The 19,308-nt window shown below is 51.4% G+C and overlaps 2 protein-coding genes across 4 annotated transcripts; one reads left to right on the top strand and one right to left on the bottom strand.

Moving 5' to 3' along the window:
• The first annotated feature begins 3,567 nt into the window (after positions 1 to 3,567).
• RCC2 (regulator of chromosome condensation 2) lies at positions 3,568 to 10,797 on the top strand. Of its 2 annotated transcripts, XM_065737879.1 has the most exons (14): positions 3,576 to 3,644; positions 3,995 to 4,054; positions 4,956 to 5,269; positions 6,596 to 6,689; positions 6,809 to 6,952; positions 7,031 to 7,162; positions 7,244 to 7,332; positions 8,045 to 8,159; positions 8,385 to 8,551; positions 8,924 to 9,104; positions 9,204 to 9,309; positions 9,411 to 9,483; positions 9,601 to 9,678; positions 10,474 to 10,797. In XM_065737879.1, exons 3-14 carry the CDS (start codon positions 4,961 to 4,963, stop codon positions 10,576 to 10,578), a joined length of 1,593 nt encoding a protein of 530 aa, XP_065593951.1. In that variant the 5' UTR covers positions 3,576 to 3,644; positions 3,995 to 4,054; positions 4,956 to 4,960; the 3' UTR covers positions 10,579 to 10,797. The 2 variants fall into 2 exon arrangements, with proteins under 2 accessions (XP_065593952.1, XP_065593951.1); XM_065737880.1 differs by lacking the exon at positions 3,995 to 4,054 and having other exon boundaries at positions 3,568 to 3,644.
• Positions 10,798 to 12,499: 1,702 nt separating this feature from the next.
• Positions 12,500 to 18,166, bottom strand: LOC136049550 (protein-arginine deiminase type-3-like). Of its 2 annotated transcripts, XM_065737874.1 has the most exons (16): positions 18,070 to 18,166; positions 16,718 to 16,898; positions 16,572 to 16,644; positions 16,435 to 16,496; positions 16,206 to 16,356; positions 16,005 to 16,130; positions 15,221 to 15,399; positions 15,044 to 15,147; positions 14,856 to 14,967; positions 14,676 to 14,783; positions 13,995 to 14,143; positions 13,781 to 13,925; positions 13,613 to 13,706; positions 13,454 to 13,533; positions 12,961 to 13,089; positions 12,500 to 12,857 (listed from the first exon to the last, which is right to left on the bottom strand). In XM_065737874.1, the coding sequence occupies exons 1-16, from the start codon at positions 18,159 to 18,161 to the stop codon at positions 12,624 to 12,626; spliced, it is 2,019 nt and encodes a 672-aa protein (XP_065593946.1). In that variant the 5' UTR covers positions 18,162 to 18,166; the 3' UTR covers positions 12,500 to 12,623. The 2 variants fall into 2 exon arrangements, with proteins under 2 accessions (XP_065593946.1, XP_065593947.1); XM_065737875.1 differs by lacking the exon at positions 18,070 to 18,166 and having other exon boundaries at positions 16,572 to 16,639; positions 16,718 to 16,829.
• Positions 18,167 to 19,308: the final 1,142 nt, after the last annotated feature.

The following is a 19,308-nucleotide window of genomic DNA, read 5'->3' on the forward strand; positions in this document are numbered from 1 at the left end:
GTGTGGGAACAAGAGCAGTCCAGCAGCAAGGACTTTGTCCCAAGCAGCTCTGTGTTCTCAGGGTTGGGTAACAGCATCCCAGCTGCCACTGTGCAAATTCAAGTTAATTTCTCTTTTTTTTTTTTTTTTTCCATGTGCAGAAGATAATCATTAACAGTAAATCATAAGTTTCTGAGCTTTTCCAAAGGTCACCCCAAAAACTCTGCAGCAAGAACTGAGAGCCTTCCTGCTGGACACCCAAAAGAGCTTTGCAAAAATTGCAATGAAGACAAACACTGGCAAAGTGGACCCCAAATGCCCAACCTTTTGCAGGCTGTTTGCACACCTTTGCACCAACCAAACACGCTGCATGCACCTACAGTGCAACACACACATCTACAAAATGCATTGCACACACAGCACCAAGCAGTGGTTGCAGTGAAATTACAGGGGATGTTTTCACCCACAAAGCTCTTTGCAGTGCTCAGTGTATAGCTGGACAGAACCATGGATGCAGATGCAGTGAGACAGCATGGCCTCATGTGTGCACCTGCACACATCCCAACCCAATACATGCAGCAGTGGGGAACTGCACATAGAAGAACAAAAGAAGAGAAAAAAAAATCACACAAAGCAACACCTAGAGAGGAGAAAGCAAAAGGCCAGAAGGAGTATAGAAGAACAGAGCCATGCTGTGCAGCTGGACTATGCTCCTGTCCCAACCATGGAGGTTTGTTCACCCAATCCGTCCTGCCAAGGGGCGTTCCATGAAAATGCAATGGTGTTGGAGAACTTCAAACAGCCAGGAGAGGACTTCCAGGAAAACTGGGTGAGCAAGCTGATTGCCGTGGTGGGCAGCACTTAAATGAGCTGTGCTCATCAGTGCTGACTGGTGTGATTCTGTAGCACCGAACCCTTGCAAGGGCTGCAATAGGGAGCAGGTACAAGAAATTGTTATGCACAACTGAACCATACACAAACAAAACAGTGTAGAATGAAAACTGTGCAAATAAAACTGTGCACAACCAAACCTATGCAGGAGGATGGAGCTGGTGCAGGAATGCCTTCTGCTGGCACTTCCCTGTAAGACTCAGACACCTCCTGAGGGGACCCCAAAGCTTTTTTGGCAATGGAGGCACCCAGTCACCCCATGTCATCACCCCATGCCCACTTCCTGCTGCACCATACTGGGTCAGGTGTGCAAAGCAAACCTTGCATCTCAAAAGGCAGCTGCCACCCCCCAGTCCATACTCACCCATTTCCTCACTGCAAACTTCACTGCCATGCAAAGATCTGCTGCTGTGCAAACAACCCCGTGTCCCCTAGAAATGCAAATCACACCTATGGTGTTTTTTTGTGTTTTTTTTTTTTTTTTTTTTTTTTGTGGGGGGGGGGGGATGTTGAACAATGGGACTAAAAGCATGCATTCCTCCAGCTCACCCTTGCTTGGAAAACTTGCCATGCACCAAATACAACTTCACAGACACAACACAGCAAATGAGCATATGCAAAATGTTCCCTGTTCCCACGCTGCACCCACCCTGTTCCCAGAGCAAAGCAGGGTGCTTTGTGCAATGCAGGGTGTGCTGCAACCACCCCACTCTGCAGCTGCTGAGAGTCTGGGCATACCCCAAACCTCATCTACTGGAGGTGCAAAGGCTGCAGATGGATCTAGAGGGGGCTGCAAAGCCCATCTGAGGGCATTTGGGGTGAAGTCACTCCCCATCCAGCAGCTTTCGGGAAGAACAGGCTCGACCAGTTTGTCCTCATCCCAGAAAAAAACAGTTTAACCCTTGGCCTGACGCAACCAGAGCAGCCGCCTTTGCCAAAAAGGGGAAAACTCTTTGGAAGTGAGGGTACCTGCATTCAACCCTATTGTATGGATCTGTCCGGAGTAGGGGAAAAAAGCCCCAAAGAAATTAGATTCGCTTTACTCCCCCTCCACCCAACTCCTTTATAACTCAATTAGCACTCTGGGGAAAATACACACGTTCAGAGTTGAACGGCCAGCACTTTTAATCACTTCATTAAGACTGCACCCTGGAATTCCCAGATGAGCAGGGTCCCTGCATACCCATAAACAAATCTTTCAATTCCCAGCGCTGATTTCTATCAGAGTTAGGACAAGTGTCTCAAAACACAGCATGACACTGCCAGCGTAGGGTACTATGGGAAAATAGCTGCTGTGGGCTGCGAAGGTAAATGGGAGGAACTCTGCCTCAGTGCAACTTCACACTGAACCCAACCCAGCAGCAGCAAAGGGATATCGCTGTTCTGCAAACACCTTTTGCAAAGCCCAGCACTGCACAGGCATCTTGTTGCCAATCTGAAAGCATATTCCTGCCCCTGTTTTGCTTTTGGTCTCCAAATCATGCTCCAAGACGCAGCACAGATGATTCAGTAAGCAACTTAATTTTTCATTTTCGCACCACTGAAATCAGCCCTCTTGAAAATGCAGTTTCGTATGGGTTTGGCCTTCAGCAGCATTTTGCAACAGCTGGAAGTGGTGGTGCACAAAAGGCAGTGCCCACCACCAGCCCCTGGGGAGCAGGTCCCAGAATTGTGCATACATCACTGCTGTACAAAAACACAGCTGCTAGGGAGGCTTGGGGAGCATGTACACACCCACCCCCAGCAAAATCCTTGCAAAGGGAAGATTCCCTTGGCAAAATCTCAGTAATAGCAACGAGGAATGTATTTTCCTTCCTGTAAAACTAATAATACAAATGCATTTCTCCTCTTGCCAAGGGGAACGAGTGTACCTACCCTGCTTCCAAAATTCATTTGCACGATGAGGAATCAATCTGTGCATCTTCCTCCTTCACAAGGGGAAGGACTGAATCTCCCCCTTTGCTTTGCAAGAAAAAAAAAAGTGCATCTTTGACCGTGCAAAACACCTTTCATTGCAGCATATGTGGAATTGGTGCACCTTCTCTGCCTCTGCAAAAAGGGAACAAGTATACCTTCCCTCTGTCTTCAAATGTTATCTCTATAAGGGGAATGAGCGCATATTTCTCTTCAAACTTTATTTGTAAGATGGGGAATTAACGCATCTCTCCCTTGCAAAAATACTTGAATAGCAAGAGAAAGGTGCGAGTGCACCTTTACTCCTGAAAAAGAAAAAAAAAACCCCTCTCCTCAATAAGGGTAATGAGTGTATATTGCAACTACCTAAAAAAGAAATGCCTTTACCAGTGCAACCTTTCTCAACCAAATAATGCTCTGCAGTGCACGCACCTTTCCTCACCAAAAAAAAAATTTTGCAGGAAGGGGAACGGCAGCGTCCCCCACGCAGCGTGCTGGGGCACGGCTCCCGCCCCCCCGCAGTCTTCCTGTCCTAAAGATGGAGCTGTGAGTGCACCACCGGACTTCGCAGCTTCTTCCTCTCTGAAGCTTTTTTTTTTTCCGCTTTTCTTTTTGCATTTTTTTCCTGCCTGTACATGTGTTTCTGTTTTGTATCGCAGCGTTTCTTCTGGCGGCTCGTATTTACATTTTAAGTGCATCTGGTGGGTGGGCTCTAAGGGGGAGGAAAGGGAGAAGGGGAGGAAAAAAAAAAAAGAATACACAACCTCCTTTTTTTTCTGCAACAGGAAACACCACCAAAAATATTGCAAAGGCCCCGGGGTCGGTGCTGTCTGTATGCTGCACCCTTCGCTCTAAACCAGGTTTGCAAATGGTGGGGGAGGGAGTGGGGAAGGCAAGGAGTTGGGGGGCCAAAGGGAGTGGGGGGGGGGGAAAGGGAAAGGGGGGGGAAGAAAAAAAAATGAAACAGAGAGAAGGAAGGCGGATCCACGTGGTGCAGCGGGAGACAGACAGAGATCCCATTGTTCAAAATCAATTACAGAGGGAAAAAAAAAGCGGGGGCAGACGGAGGGGAAGGACGGGGGGAGGCGGGGGGGGTTTACCGCGGGCTGCTCCTCGTGCAGCCCCCACTTGGACTATTTTTTGGCGTTCCTCCCCTCACCGAAATCCCCCCCGACTCGGACATAAAAAAAAATCCCCCCCTCCCCCCCAGCAAACGGCCGCAGAAGGCTCGAAGGCGGCGGCGGCAAAATCGGGGCCCCCCCGAGAGCAGGTGTGCGGGTGCGGGGGGTGCGGGGTGAGAGGGCCCCCCCGGACCGCTGCTTTCCTGAAGGGGGAGCGGGGTGATGGCCGCCGAGTCATGTTTTTCTTGGGGGAGAAGGGGGGGCTTTTATAACGTGATGGCCTTCGCCCGCGGCCCCCTCCTCCCCCCCCCCCCCATTCCAGTCGCCCTTTTGTAGCCCTCTCGTTTCAGCCCCTAATCCCATTTGCACATCGCTCGTTTGCACCCCCCCCCCCCCCCCTTTATAACCACCCCCCGTTCTACCCTCCCTTTGGACATCATGTACTGTGCTCTTTCTTTACGGGTCCCCGTTTTGTAATTCCTCAGATCTCCCCTCTGCCCCTTCCTCCCCCCCCACCTTTAAAGAACCTTCAGTACCCTCCTCCTTCCCCCGCACCCACAGTTTGTATACCCCCCCTTTACACTCTCCCTTTTGTAGCCCCCCCCCCTCAACCCCATCTCACCCTTTCCGTACCCCCCCATTTTATCACTCCTCCAACCTCCACTTTCCCGACCTCCCCTCTTACAGATAACCCTCCGCACATTGCTCCCGTCCACCGTTCCCAGATCACTTTTTCGTCCCGTCCCCCCCCTCCATTTAACTCTCCCGAATAAGACACCTTCCCATCCCCCTGTTTCCCCCCCCCGCCCCGTCCTCATCCCAGCCGGGGTGTGAGCCCCGCACGGCGCACGCCGCCCTCCCCCCACCCCGGGGGGGCCCTCTCTCCCCCCGGCGCCGCTTCGGGCCCTGAGGCGCTGTGATGGCGGTGCGGGGTTTGGGGTGGGGGGGTGGGTAGTCCCGCCCGGGCCGCGCTGTGGCGGTGTTGCGGGGGAGGCCCCGCGTGGGGCCGGGCCTCGCGGCTCTGCTCAGCGTCGGGGCCGCCCCTCGCAGGCGCCATGCCCCGGAGGAAGGCGGCGGGGCCGCCCTGGGAGCCCGGCCCGGGCAGGAGGAGGCCCGGCGCGGCGGGAGGGAGGCGGAGGCCCCGCAACGGCGGAGGAGGCGGCGGCAGCAGCGGCGGTAGCAGCGACGAGGAGGCGCCCCGAGAGCGGAGGCCGCGGGACGGCAGCCCCGGAGGAGGAGGAGGGAGGAGGCCCGGCCGGCCCGCAGCGCCCGGCTCGGGTTCGGCTCTCGGCCCCGGGCCCGGCGGTGCGGCGCGGGGACAGGCGGTGGTCATCTGCGAGCCCGAGCACAGCAAGGAGCGCATCGTGAGCGGGGGCTCCAGCGCAGCCCGTGTGCCGTTCTACGGCCCCAGCGCACCCCTCGAGCCCTTGGCACTCCCCTTAACGCACTCTCCTTTCGGTTCCCCCTTTGCATCGCTCCGATTCACCCCCGCATCCCCCAGTGCATGCACTGCAACCCCTTTAATGCACCCCTACTTTGCACCCTTCTGATTTACTCCTATTTTGTACCTCCTCATAGGAGCACCCTTTGACACACCTGCTCTCCCCCCCATGAACCTCCTTGCTTTACCTTCAGCAGTCCCCCAGTGCTCCCCTTAATGCACCCTATCGTTGTACCCTTTCGACCTCATCATCACAGCCCCCCATGACACCTCTTAGTACTCCCCCTTAACACACTCGCATTGTGCAGCCATTCTATCCCTCCAGTGCTACCCCATAATGCACTCCTATTGGCACCCCCTTAATGCCTCCCTTCATTGCACCCCATCACGAACCTCTCCTAATGCCCCTCCACGCCACCTCTTTATCACACACATATATTTTGCTCCCCTTTTATTTCAACCATTTGTGCTCCCAGCTAGCTCCCCCCCCACCAAAACTTGCATCTTATTGGCATCCCCAGTTGCCCTAAAGCACCCTGATGCATCTTCCCATTGTGGAGGGCACAAGCATCCCCCCCAAAGCTTTTCCCATTCGAGGGGAAGCTCAGCCACAGCTTTTGGATCATTTTTTTTCCACATTGACCTATTTGGAGAATTTTTAACTTGATGAAGAAGTGAGAAGCTCAACACACAAGTACACGCCTGACCCTCACCTTTGCATTACAAGCACTCCATTCTCTTTTTTTTTTTTTTTTTTCTCCCTTTTCTGTCTCATTTTGGGTTTGGCTTTTTTTTTTTTTAGGGTTTTTGTTTTGTACTGATTAACCCTTTGCACTCCACCTTGTGCAGCCAGTTGGTGCTACACATGCTTTCCTCTCCAAAGCATCACTCTTTTAATGGAGGAAAGCCATAATTCACAATTAGCCGGCACTGGAGATGGTGCACATCCATGCTCCATCCTGCAAAGAGCAACCCCCATCCAATTTCAGACCCATTTATAAGGAGTGCTTACATGCAATGTACTTAGGGGGTTTTAATGCAGAATTGGAAAAAATCCCCGTCACTTTGGCTCAGAAATGCCATTTGATTGCAGGCTTGGATACAAAATAAGGGATGAACGGGAGCATACTTGCAAACTGGGATGTTTCACACCCTGACCTGTTGCAACCCTATATCCACCCTGCATGCAAAAAATCCCCTCGTGGCTGACATCGCTGCAGCTCTGACAAATCCTCACTACCCCTTGCAGAAACTCGAGGGCTCCAAGTGCAGAGGACAGCTCCTCATCTTTGGGGCCACCAACTGGGACCTGATCGGCCGCAAAGAAGTGCCTAAGCAGCAAGGTGAGCAAAACGCACTGCATTTGTATTACTAGATGTCATACAACCCAACAACAACAGAAAAAAAAAACAGTGTTTCATGCCTTACAGCTTGTTTTTATTGTTTTCCTTCCCTCCACCAGCTGCATATCGAAACCTTGGCCAGAATTTATGGGGGCCGCACAGGTATGGGTGTCTCTCAGGTATTCAGGTGCGGAGCGTGGTTTCGGGACCATGTGCAGCTCACAGCCTCCTCATCACCACTGAGGGCAAGCTATGGAGCTGGGGTGAGCAAGACAACAAACACCTCCCAGAAAACCACACAGAACCCTACAACACAGACCAAATCCTATTGATTCCCATAGGTCGCAATGAGAAGGGACAGCTGGGCCACGGGGACACAAAGCGCGTGGAAGCCCCTAAGCTCATTGAGGTGCTGGGCAGCGAGGCCATTGTGCTGGCAGCATGTGGCCGGAACCACACACTAGCTCTAACAGGTATGGGGAAATCTCAACAAAATGCCCTCAAGCTGCTGCATCCTGCCTCTGTTTCACGGCTTTCCCTTTTTTTTTTGGCAGAGAGCGGCGCCGTGTATGCTTTTGGGGAGAACAAAATGGGGCAGCTTGGTCTTGGGAACCAAACAGATGCTGTTCCAAGTCCTACGCAGGTAAATCCACTCTGTTCTATGCTTTCCTCACTTCTCTTCATTGAGGCATGTAATGGCCGAGGGACAAGCACAACAAGAAAGCATTATGAAAAAGAAGATAATGCTTACCTGTCTCCAGAGATGAAGGCTCACAGAAGAAATTCCACAAAGGAGGAATCTTGAACAGCAGATCCTTCCTCTGTGGCAGTCAGCCCTTACATGAGCTCTGAGAGGGGTTGAGCCTGGCTCCACCCCTTCCAGTCGTACAGGTGAACTGCCTCCACCTGTGCTCCCAGGGCTGACCAGGTCTTTTCTGCAGGTGCTCAGTCAGTGGTTCAGGCTGTGTCTCAGCAGTTCCCATACAGGGTGAAAAACAGCATATTTGTATTTTCTTGCTGAAAAAAAAAAAGCATTAGCAGAGGCCAAACCCCATTAGAACGTTGGGATGTACCCATTTAGGGTGTAAGGGCATTACAATTGAAGATGCATTTAAATGGGGTAGACAAAATGCAGTGTGAAAAAGAAACTGTTAGGAAAATACAACTTCATAGAAATATTGTGGGATTTTAGGCTGTCTCATCAAGCCCCTGTTCCGTTTTAGAGTGAAAATCCTAGGCTATAGGGAAGCTTGTGGCCAAGGAAGATGAGATACAATGGGGGTGAGCTCCCAAAGCTCTCCCCCCACCATCCTCCAGAAATTCAGCTTTTTGCCTTTTTCTTGTGTTTTTCACAGATCATGTACAATGGGCAGCCCATCACCAAAATGGCCTGTGGGGCTGAGTTCAGCATGATCATGGACTGCAAAGGAAACCTCTACTCCTTTGGGTGCCCAGAGTATGGGCAGCTGGGTATGGTTGTGTTCTGGGGTAGTTTTCTGAAGGTTTGGGCTACTATGGAGTTTTGGGGGTAGGAAACATTCCCTGCCTCAGTTTTCCCATCTCTGAAATGGGTTCAGAACTGATGAAGCAGCTCCCAGAGGAAAAAAAAATCACAAAAAACAGGACCCAAACCTAAAAGAAAAAGGGCTTTGCAAGTGGTAAAGGATTTCTTGGTGGTGTGGTATCCTTGTGCAGGGCACAACTCGGACGGGAAGTTCATCGCCCGAGCGCAGCGCATTGAGTACGACTGTGAGTTGGTGCCGCGCCGTGTGGCCATCTTCATTGAAAAGACCAAAGATGGGCAGATCCTGCCTGTCCCCAACGTGGTGGTGCGGGACGTGGCGTGCGGGGCCAACCACACGGTGAGCAGTCAGCAGGGCAGCCCTTCACTTTTCTCTTTTTATCATTGCGTTGCTTTTTGCAAATGAGTTATTGCAGTGGAAAAAAAAAAAAAGGCGACCCTTTCTGCCAGTTCTCCCTGCTTCAGTTTACAGTGCACACTTGCGTTCCCTTAAGGATAGATCAGCAGTATTCATTAAAGGATAGATTCTTGCACTGTCCATTTGAAGATGAGTACTTACAGAATGCAGGGTAGAGAGATGCAGCGTGCATTTAAGGAAGAAGGCTTGCAGTGTGCCCACGGTTTGCAGTGTACTCTGCAGCCCGTACAATTGCTGTGTTGCCCACACCAGGCTGCACACAGCCCAGCTCACTGTACATCCCCCTGTTCCCAGCTGGTCCTGGACTCCCAGAAGCGCGTTTTCTCCTGGGGCTTTGGTGGCTACGGGCGGCTGGGCCATGCAGAGCAGAAGGATGAGATGGTGCCACGCTTGGTCAAGCTCTTTGACTTCCCAGGTCGAGGAGCTGCACAGATCTACGCCGGCTACACGTGCTCCTTTGCCGTCAGTGAGACAGGTGGGTGGCCACCCTGCATTTCAGTTGATTTGAACAAACCCACCCTTATAAAATCCCACAGATAGGAGCACCCCTAATATGTGTCCTGGGGGCTTGCAGGTGGCTTGTTTTTCTGGGGTGCCACCAACACCTCCCGTGAGTCCACCATGTACCCAAAAGCAGTGCAAGACCTGTGTGGCTGGAAGATCCGCAGCTTGGCCTGTGGGTGAGTGATGGTCCTTGCAAAATCTCCCTTTTCCTAGTTTTGGAGTGCAGGGGGATTGCTGATGCAGGGTGCTGGAGTCAGCACCTTGCATCATGCTGCAGAAAGAGCAGCATCATCGTGGCAGCAGATGAGAGCACCATCAGCTGGGGCCCATCTCCCACCTTTGGAGAGCTGGTAAGAAGGATCTGTGGTACCCTAAACCATCCAGTTCTACCCCTGACATCTTTTGGAGCAGGAGCTCTATGTGTCTGCCCACTACATTTTTGGGTGGGTTGTGTTTCTGTCTTCCAGGGCTATGGGGACCACAAGCCCAAGTCATCAACGGCTGCCCAAGAGGTGAAGACCTTGGATGGGATCTACACGGAGCAGGTAGGCAGGGACCCAAACACTATTTGTGTCCCCAGCAGTGGCTGGGACCATAAATAGCTCATCCCATCCATGGGATGTTCCTATTCATGGGGTGCTCCCACCTAAGGGATGTTTCCAACTACGTGATGCCCCCACCCGTGAGTTGGTGCCACCTATGCAATGCTGTCAGACACGGATTGCTCCTGTCCATGTGATATTGACACTTGTGCAGTGCTGCCACTTACGGGATGCTGTCACCCCTGGGTTGTGCCCTCTGTAATGCTGTCAGATGCAATGGTTCCACCCACTGGATGCTGGCAGCTATGCAGCACACCTACCCATAGGTTCTTCCCATCCGTCAGCTGCTGCCATCCATGGGTTCTTTCACCCAAGCTGCGGTGCCATCTATGGGAGGTTGTCACCCATGGGTTATGCCCACCCATATAATGCTAATACCCATGAGATACTGTCATCCATAAGATTTCTGTCACCTTTGAGACACTGCCACCCATAGTGGTTCCCACCCAAGAGATGGTGCTACCTGTGGGATGCTATCACCCATGTGTTGCACCTACCCATGTAATACTACCACTTGTAGAATGCTCCTCAGGATGTTCCCACCTACGGGATACTCTCACCCATGAGTTGTTGCCACCCACTGGATACTCCCACTCACAGGATTCTCATGTCCTAAGGGGTATTCCCACCTGTACTTTGCTTCCACTGTGGCATGTTCCTCAAGCTCAGCCCGGTACAAAGGAAGGGGGTCCAACGCCAGCAGGAGCACTGCTTTGCCTCATTTTGCCCTCCCTACAGGTGGCCATGGGCTATGCCCACTCACTGGTGATTGCCCGTGATGAGAACGATGCTGAGAAGGAGAAGCTGCGCAAGCTGCCTGAGTACAACCCCCGCACCATCTGAGGGCCCAGTTCAGGCAACCCACACTTCTACTACCTGTTCTCCTACAATTTCCAAAGCGTTGGGTTTCCCCTTCCACTGCCAAGACCTTCCCTCGTAGCTTTTCCATTTCCCATCCCCACCCTAGCAGGACCTTTTGGCACATCCAGGCTTTTAGTTGTTGGGCTTTGGGGGGTTTTTCATTTGTTCATTTTTTTGCTGTTCCGCACAGAAAGGGGGGGGGGGGGGGGATGCTGGGTCCAGCTGGGCAGGTACAGTGGTTTCTTTTATCTTTTATTACCATATTTCTCTGGTTGTGGGCTTGGAGCAAAACTCAACCAGTAAACCCCTCATTTTCCACAACATCACAATTTTGAGGGGCATTTTTCACAAATAATATTATTTTGGGTGCTATTGTTTTAGGGTTGGGTGTGTTTCCCAACCCTCTTCTTCAGCATCCCTTTTCCTATGGGGATTTGGGACCAGATGCATTATCTCATACCCATAGGGACAAGCTTTGTGGTCCCTTCCCCATCCCAGCATCATTTTTTGGGCTGGATGCCTCCAAATACGTGGATTCCTCAAACCCCCCCACTGCCCACCACAGGGCAATCTCAGGTATGAAGAGCAGGCCCTGAAGCATTGTACAAGCTTTTTCCTTTTTTTTTTTTCCATTAATTATTATTTCTATTATTATTGTTATTTCAGCCTGGTATCTGCCAAAAGCCCTTTCTGGGGCAACGCTGTGCACTGTGCTGGAGAAACAAGGTGCCTTTACATGCAGAGCCCAGCTCTGCCTCCACACAACCTAAGGGTGATATTTTATTATCTTATTTTTTAGTTTTTAGGATTTAATTTGGATTTTAATAATCCCTCTCCACTCCCCCCACACAGCCATGTGGGGAGCCCTGCAGTACTTTACAGAAAAAATAAAATAAAAGATTTTACAAAAAAAAAACAAAATGGGGGCGGGGGGTCTTTACGTTTGCTTTGGGGTCAGGGTTTATTTTGGGTTGTGTTTTTTGTTGCTGTGTTAGAGTCAAAGCTTCCAGGACGAGGAGGAGAGCAGTGGGGCAGAGGTGTCAGATACTCCATTTTTTTTAGCAATATTTACATTTGCTGCAAGGGGAGGTCAGGGCGTGCAGCACTCCCAATGGGGCTTTTAGAACCTTATTCCCACTTTTTTCTACCTGCAATATTTCAGGGTCGTCCCCAGCAGCTGCCAGCCTCAAATGGGCATGAACAGATGCTGGAGCCCAAGAAAAGGGGTGGAAAAACAGCAAAAAGATGTTTTCACCCCCTAAAAAAGCAATTTGGGCTCCAGGTCCCATTGTGCCCCATTGCATCCCAGCAAAAGGAAGAGGCTGGAAGCATGAAATAATAATAAACCACGCTGCTCTCAGAGCAGTGTCCCCTTTAGGTGAGGCAGCAGGTTCCTGGTTAGTGCTGTCATTGTCCTCATGGTTGTTTTTTTTTATATTTCTTGGAGTAAATGTTTAAATAAACAACATTGTGTACGTCTCTCGGCTACTACATACACCCAGATCCCCAGTTACAGCTCAGAGCAGCAGTGCGATCAGCAGAAGCACCCCAACATTCATCACAAGGGTGAAAAGTTCCTCACCTCCATTCCTGCCCCCATTTTCTTTTCTTTCCTAACCAAAATAGACAAATAAAGGGAATGTTCCTTGTTCACCCCAATGCAGCATGCCTAAAAGCAAACACACAGCCGTTAGAGGGCACCATCCTGCTGCTAAAGCAGTCCTCCATCCCCAGATCTCCTCACCTCGGTTCCATGATACTGCAAGCAGGATGCAGTGCAGCAGTGCATAGCCATGCATTCTTGTGCACACACGCATTGCATTGCTGGACATGCAAGTGCTTTTTACACCATACACATCGCTGCAGAGCACGGCATTGTCCCACCAAACACCGTTTAAAGATATCTTTAACCTCAGCAGAAGGTTGGGAGCAGGCACAGCCCTCATTTATTTCCAGGGCTACTACAGAAGGCACTTACAGGTATGGAGAAGAGGATTTGGGGGGAAAACAGGAGGAAAACGGTCAGTTCAGGGCACCATCCTCCACCACTTGAAGGCAAAGGGCTTACGGCGGACGTTGGTGCCGCAGTGCACCTCCCCAGAGAGTTTGTGGTAGGAGAAGAAGTCGTTGATAAAAGTGCAGGAGAGCCCCAGGGGCTGCAGCAGCACCCGCACCCGCTCCTCCAGGCAGCACTGCCCAGCTACCAGTGGCCCAAAAGGCTTGGGGATGCCCAGGTGTCTGCCCAGCACCAGCATGTTCACCTGGAGATGGACCAAAAGTAGTTTTTTCACCCAAGTGGTGAACAAGGAAAACATGAAGGGCTGCCAGCATGCAGCCCTAAATTCACCTTGAGTTGCTCATTACCATGTCGGGGAAATAGGCCATGGCTCTGGCTTGGTCATCAGCTTGGAAGAGCTGTGGGATGTCGATGATGTCCTGCTCAGCCAGCCCCAGCTCCCGCTTCAGGATGTCCCGGTTCCAATTGATGCAGCTCTGTGAGGAGGGAAGAGTGGTTGTGGGTGGGTGGGGGAGATAGGGAGGGGTGGGGTAAGGGGGACAAATGGACAGGAGGATGGGGACAGAAAGACAGAGATGAGAGAATGAAGATGAGGACACAGAGGAACAGAAGGGCAGGGGGACAGAGACAGGGAAATGAGAAGATGAGGAGAGGAACAGACAGAGGGACAGGAAATAAGGAGAGGGTGGGATAGGAACAGAAGAACAGGGATAGGGATGAGGGGAGAGGGACAGGACTGGGAGAAGGGGAGAGGGGGACAGTGGTACAGAAAGATGGAGGGATAGAAAGAATGGGAGGCAGACAGACACAGATGGGGAAGGATGGACAGCAGAGCCTCACCTGCGTGTAGGCATTGAACTTGCGCAGCGCTTCATTGCCTAGGATCTCATTGATGCTTGGCTTGGGCACTCCATGCAGCCCTGCAAACAGAGCAGGGAGCCTCACCCCATGTCAAAACAATGGGTATTCTTGGGGTGGGAGGTCCCACAGCATCCCTACCCTGGAACATTGTTGCTTCCCCATAGCCCATCTCCTGCTTCTCCCTCAGCAGCTGGTAGCAGGTGCTGGGGCTGGCAAGCAGCAGCCGAAAGCCCTATAGATGAAGAGATCAAAGTGAGCTCACCCCATGTTTCCCCCAAAAAATCACCCCATAAAAGAATTTCCTACCTTCCTATCAGGCGCAGGGATGAAGCTGAGGAACTCATCAACATGTCCGACCTGCAGCCAGTCCGAGAAAAGCTCCACAGGTGCCTGCACCCTTTGGGCAGCAAGAAAATTCCGCACTGCTTTGGCCATACGCCGGCCACCAAACCTAAGGGCAATGAATGGGACCTCAGCCTTGGCCTCTGGGGGTGGTATACCCCCAAACCCCTTCTCCCACCTGGGGAAGCTGCTGCCGATGAGGATGCGGCCCAGCGGGTACTCCTTACTGCGCACTGTCACTGGTGGGCTGACCTCCAGGTTGCCAAAGGAGTCGAGGCTGGAAGTGTTCTCTGGTGTTTCCTGTGCCACATAGCCAAAATCAGGACCCTGGGGGAAAAGCAGAGTTGGCATTAAGAACACGCCTTGGGAATGCCAAACCTTGAAGAACGATGCTCCCAATTGCCCCTGCTGACTGCTAATCTCTTTCCTATAAATTAATTTATCCTATTATGGATTCAGAGAATCATACAGGTTGGGAAAGAGACCTTCAGGATCATCACGTCTAGCCATGAGCTTGACCCTGCTGAGCCTTAACATGGCCCTTAGTATTTGCTTGTATTCTTATTATCCTTGTTCTTATTTCTTCTCTGATTCTTACTCCTATTCCTACTCTTATTCCTTTCTCGTTTCTGTTCCCGTTCCTTCTCTTATTACTACTCATATTCTTAATTGCATTCTCATTCTTATTCCCATTTCTACTATTATCCCTGCTACCACTCCTATCCCTAATTCCTACTCTTATCCTTATTCTTATTCTTTTCCTTATCCTTTTGCAGACTGCCACAGTGCACATCACTCCTCACTAGCAGCAAAAAACACAACACCAGGAGTTGGAGGATACATGGCTTCAGTTGGGTACCAGGATGCTCCTGACTGGGAAGTCCTTCAGGCCTCGGTCACGGGGTGAGTCAAAGACCACTGGAAAAGTTTTATGGGGTGCTTGCACATAGCCAAACTCCACTTCATCCTGCAGAGGGAACAGAGGAAAAAGGAAGTGCTGTGAAGCCACAGCCCGAGTGCTCAAGCGCACATCACCCACCTGGATCCAGCGGTCATTGCGGTTCTCAGGCAGTGGACAGACGGTCACTGGGCACTTGGCTTCCTCAGCCAGTGCACTGATGGCTGCCACAAAGTCCTCATTGTCCTCCACGCTGGGAAATAAAACCATGGAGGCACAAGCGTGCAGTAGAGCCTGGAGGAATGCAGCCACCCACCTCTGACACCCACCTGCATACAAAGACCTCTAATGGTGCCAACGTGTTGGGTGTCATGATCCACGGAGCCACACGGAACACCACCGTGTCCGTGAAAATCGGCGTCTCCAGCAAGCCCTGCAAGGGGGGAGTGGGTCTGAGACGTTGCTCACCCCATCCATAGTTGAACCTATGTGATTTAGGGCATCACCTTCTCAGGGCTCTCCAGTAGTGTGACATGGAATGCAACCAGCCCTGAAAAACCAGCATCAGGGAAGGCAAGGCCCTCCACATAGAAAACACTTTCCTCCTGATGCCGGCTGGGCTTCACGGCGTAGGCGAGCTTATCACCCCCCAGCACATGCTTGTACTCCTCCAGTGCAATGCTGTCTGTGGATACAGGACACAGTGAGCACACCACTACCATTGGGTGCACCACTGAGTGTCCCATTGTACCACTGGAAACAAAGCAATCTCATGGGATACATTTGGGATTCTGGAGGTTTAGCTCTTATTTTGCCCACCTCATTAATGATCCACAGAGTGGAACAGCTCTCCTATGAGGACAGGCTGAGAGAGCTGGGGCTCTTCAGCCTGGAGAAGAGAAGGCTGCAAGGTGATCTAAAGCAGCCTTTCAGTATCTAAAGGGGAGCTACAGGAAAGAAGAATACAGACTTGCAGGACCTGTGGCAATAGAACAAGGGGAAATGTCTTCAAGCTCAGGGAGAGCAGATTTAGGTAAGATGAGAAAAAAAAACTTTTACAGTGAGGGTGGTGAGGCATTGGAACAGGTTACCTAGTATTGTGGTTGATGCCCCATCCCCAAGGACTTTCAAGGCCAGGCTGGGTAAGGCCCTGGGCAACCTGATCTAGCTGTGGTGTCCCTGTTCATTGCAGGGGGAATTGGACTAGATGGGTTTCAGAGGTCCCTTCCAACTCTAAGGATCCTATGATTATATGATGAAAGGGGGGGGGGGGGCATAGCCCATACTCACTGCCTCCGTAGAACACGCCGACCTTATCAGCATCACTGAAACCCACATGTAGGACGAGGCCATGGCCAGTGAAGATGGTGCGTGGTCCACGGGTCCGCAGAACCATCTGTGACATATCCTTCAGGTCTGGGGTGACAGTGAGGACAGATTGGGGAGGAAAGTCACCAAAAAGAGGAAACAACAAAAAGGAGCTGGCCATACCCTCATAGGAGCACACAACGCTGTCACGATTATCTGTCAGCTGGCTTTTGGGTTCATCACCATCACCCATCAACTGGCTTTTGGGGTCGTCGCGGTCACAGTTGACAAGCAGGATGGCACCATGCCCATCAGGACCCCACGTCCATGTGGCCTGAGGACAGCAAAACAGAGTTGGGGACACCATAGGGGCCACCCATGAGGCCAGGAACTGTCATCTTCACTGCATTACCTTATCCACCAGTGTCCTGCTGACCGACCCACTGCGGCCAGTGTCAGCATCCAGCGAGACTTCTGTGGGGACAACAGGTGCTCAGAGGAGTGGTGGAATGGAGGCACCACTTTTCAGCATCAAACATTCCCACTTACCCACGCAGGTGAGGTACAGCATGGCTCTGCCCACCGGCACCCCGCTGGCTTCACCAAAATAGGAAATCCTGACCTGTGAGGCCACAGCCACTGAGTTCAGTATCACCCAGAGATTGTCTGGGTGTTGCTGGGCAGCTGTTACCCACCTTCTCATCCCCAACATCCTTGCTGATTGCCTCCATAGTGAGCAGCACCTCAGTACCGGCAGCCAAGGGCCAGCGGGTGACACTGGAGGGCAGCTTCACACTCTGTGTCTCATGCACAACGTAGACTTTCACGCCTGGTGTGCCCTGCACATGGAAGGCGGTGGCATCCTTGGGTGCTGACCTGGGGGAGCACAGCTGTTGGGGCACTGCTGCAGTGGTGCAGCAAGTCCTGCAATGTACAGTTGCAGCAAATCCTGCAGTATGTAGAGAACCCCCACAAAATGCAATGACTTAAAACATTCAACCTCAAGAATTCCTACAACAAATCCTGCAAACAACACCAAATTCCTCAAAATGCATCTGCAGTAAATCCTGCAAAGTGAAATAAATCCTGCAAAGAGCAACAAACCTTGCACAACATCAAGCCCAAGAAATCCTGCACTATTCAACTGCATAAAACCCCAGAGCACTTTTCTTATGGCATGAGGTCTCCCAGATATTTGCATTTCACCCTGCAGCAACAAATGCATCCCCTTCAGAGCACAGTAAACCCACAGCAGGTGCAGGAAGCAAATGGGGATGGAGGAAGCAGCAGCAGGCAAATGAGCAGGCTGCAGCATGCAGCACTTGGTGCAAGAGGGCACTGCCAGGGCAGGAACTTCTGCAAGAAGGGGAGAAACCCAGACTTGGATGCTGTGATGCTACTGACGTCCATGGGGCAGAGGGTGCATTCAGGGCAGCACAAAGCAACCAGAAAAAACAAAACTACAGCAAGTTGAAGCTTTAAGGAAAACGGAAGAAAAAGTAAATCTTGTTGCTGTAAACTGGGCTGTGGCCAAACACATGCAAGGCTGCAGGGAACGCCCCAGCAAGCAATGCCTCCATGGTTAACTCTGTGTTCATTTACACAAGGAAATATTTCTATTTGTTGTTGGGACAGTGCAGTAGTCCCTGGTATGGGCTGCTGGAGTCGAGATGGAGAGTGCAGCCAGGTTTGGGTTTTTGCACCCAAAATCTGTTTCTTTAAGGAGGCTGCAAACTTTTCCATTCATCCTGAGCCCTGAGTAGTGGTGCCATCTCAATCCAGGTGCTGAAAGTACCTGGGAGCAGAAGGAGCAACCTCCTTCTAGATACTGAAATCCCAACAGAAGCAACAGGAGCAATCCCATTCTTTTGGGTGCTGAACCCCTTGGGAAACCCACTTGAATGCATTAGCATTGCTTTCCCCCAGCTCACCCCATCCACCTCTATTTTTACCCTCTCCTTGCTTAACCCAGCTTTAATTCCTTCAGGAGAAACAAGAGAATAATAATATAAACCCAAAGCAGATTTCCAGGCACCCCATTGCTTACCCCTGGACGTCCAAGGAGAGCTCAGTGCCCAGCACACAGACGGTACTGGTGGGCCGCTGGGTGCAGAGCTGAACGCGACGCTGCTGGGCCATGCCACCACACACCCCGAGTGCTGGCGGGGACGGCACGAGGGGATTATAAAGGCTGGCAGCAGGGAGGGGATTAACACAGCCTGATCCCACCCAGCTGGTGCGCACCGCTGAGCTTTCTGACAACGGAGTGTGAATCAGTGCTGATTTTTCACCCCAACACCATTTTTCCCTGAACAGTGCTTTATTTTTTTGTTGTTGCCTTTTTTTTTTTTTTTAATCCAATATAACAAAGCAGCACTGTCAGCAAGGAGAAATCCACGCTGTAAATTATTCAGCACGACACCAGAGCTGTGCTGGTGCTGTGCCAGGCCACAGTTTCCTAGTGTGCTCCTCCTCAAGCTCCTCACAGATCCACAGGGGTTGGAGGGGACTTCAAAAGACCGAGTCCGACCCCCCTCCCGACCTCCCCCACTAAAGCAGGAGCCCTACAATTGGTTAAACAGATCAGCAACCAGACAAGTCCTGAATATCCCCATAGAAGGAGACTCCGCAACCACTCCGGGCAATTTTCATCAGTGCTCTGTCACCTTTACCATAAATAAGCTCTTCCACACGTTAGCATGGAACATCCACTACTCCTTGTCTTATCCCTGTGCACCACTAAGAAGAGCCTGAACTCACCCATTTACCTCCCACCTCCCTCCAGATATTTATAAACATTTATAAGGTCCCCTCTCAGCCTTCTTTTCCCCAGGTTACTCAGCCTCTCCTCATACAGGAGGTGCTCCAGGCACTTCATGATTCTAATGGCCCTCTGCTAGACTCCTTCCAGAAGTCGAGACTCCTTCCTTGTCTTTTTCGATCTGGGGAGCCTAGAACTGGGCACAGTAGTCTAAATGCAGCCTCAACCAGGGTGGAGTAGAAGGGAAGGATCATCTCCCTCCACCTGCTGGCCATGCTCTTTTTAACGCATGCCAGGATAACACTGGCCTTCTTGGCCACCAGGGCACACTGCTGGCTCACAGACAACCTGTCATCCACCAGGACCCCCAGGTTTTTCTCTACAGAGCTCCTCCCCAGCAGGTCATCTCCTAACCTGTAAAGGTGCATATGGTTGTAACGCTATAATGGGATGGAAAGTACCATAACAGTGAGGTAGCAAAGCCTCTACAGCAAATGAGAAAGAGCCCAACTACACCAGCTACAC

This window comes from Cyrtonyx montezumae, unplaced genomic scaffold, assembly GCF_038088225.1.
Source record: "Cyrtonyx montezumae isolate F1298 unplaced genomic scaffold, pur_monq_1.0 scaffold_21, whole genome shotgun sequence".
NCBI lineage: Eukaryota > Metazoa > Chordata > Aves > Galliformes > Odontophoridae > Cyrtonyx > Cyrtonyx montezumae.

Excerpts from the sequence above, each read along its gene's own strand:
- LOC136049550 (XM_065737874.1), bottom strand. The coding sequence starts at position 18,161 with ATGGCCCAGCAGCGTCGCGTTCAGCTCTGCACCCAGCGGCCCACCAGT. Across the intron at positions 16,357-16,434 it reads GCAGGACACTGGTGGATAAG|GCCACATGGACGTGGGGTCC; the intron begins GTAATGCAGTGA and ends TGCTGTCCTCAG. Across the intron at positions 15,148-15,220 it reads TACTGGAGAGCCCTGAGAAG|GGCTTGCTGGAGACGCCGAT; the intron begins GTGATGCCCTAA and ends CCCCCCTTGCAG.
- RCC2 (XM_065737880.1), top strand. The coding sequence starts at position 4,961 with ATGCCCCGGAGGAAGGCGGCGGGGCCGCCCTGGGAGCCCGGCCCGGGC. Across the intron at positions 5,270-6,595 it reads AGCACAGCAAGGAGCGCATC|AAACTCGAGGGCTCCAAGTG; the intron begins GTGAGCGGGGGC and ends TACCCCTTGCAG. Across the intron at positions 6,690-6,808 it reads AGAAGTGCCTAAGCAGCAAG|CTGCATATCGAAACCTTGGC; the intron begins GTGAGCAAAACG and ends TCCCTCCACCAG.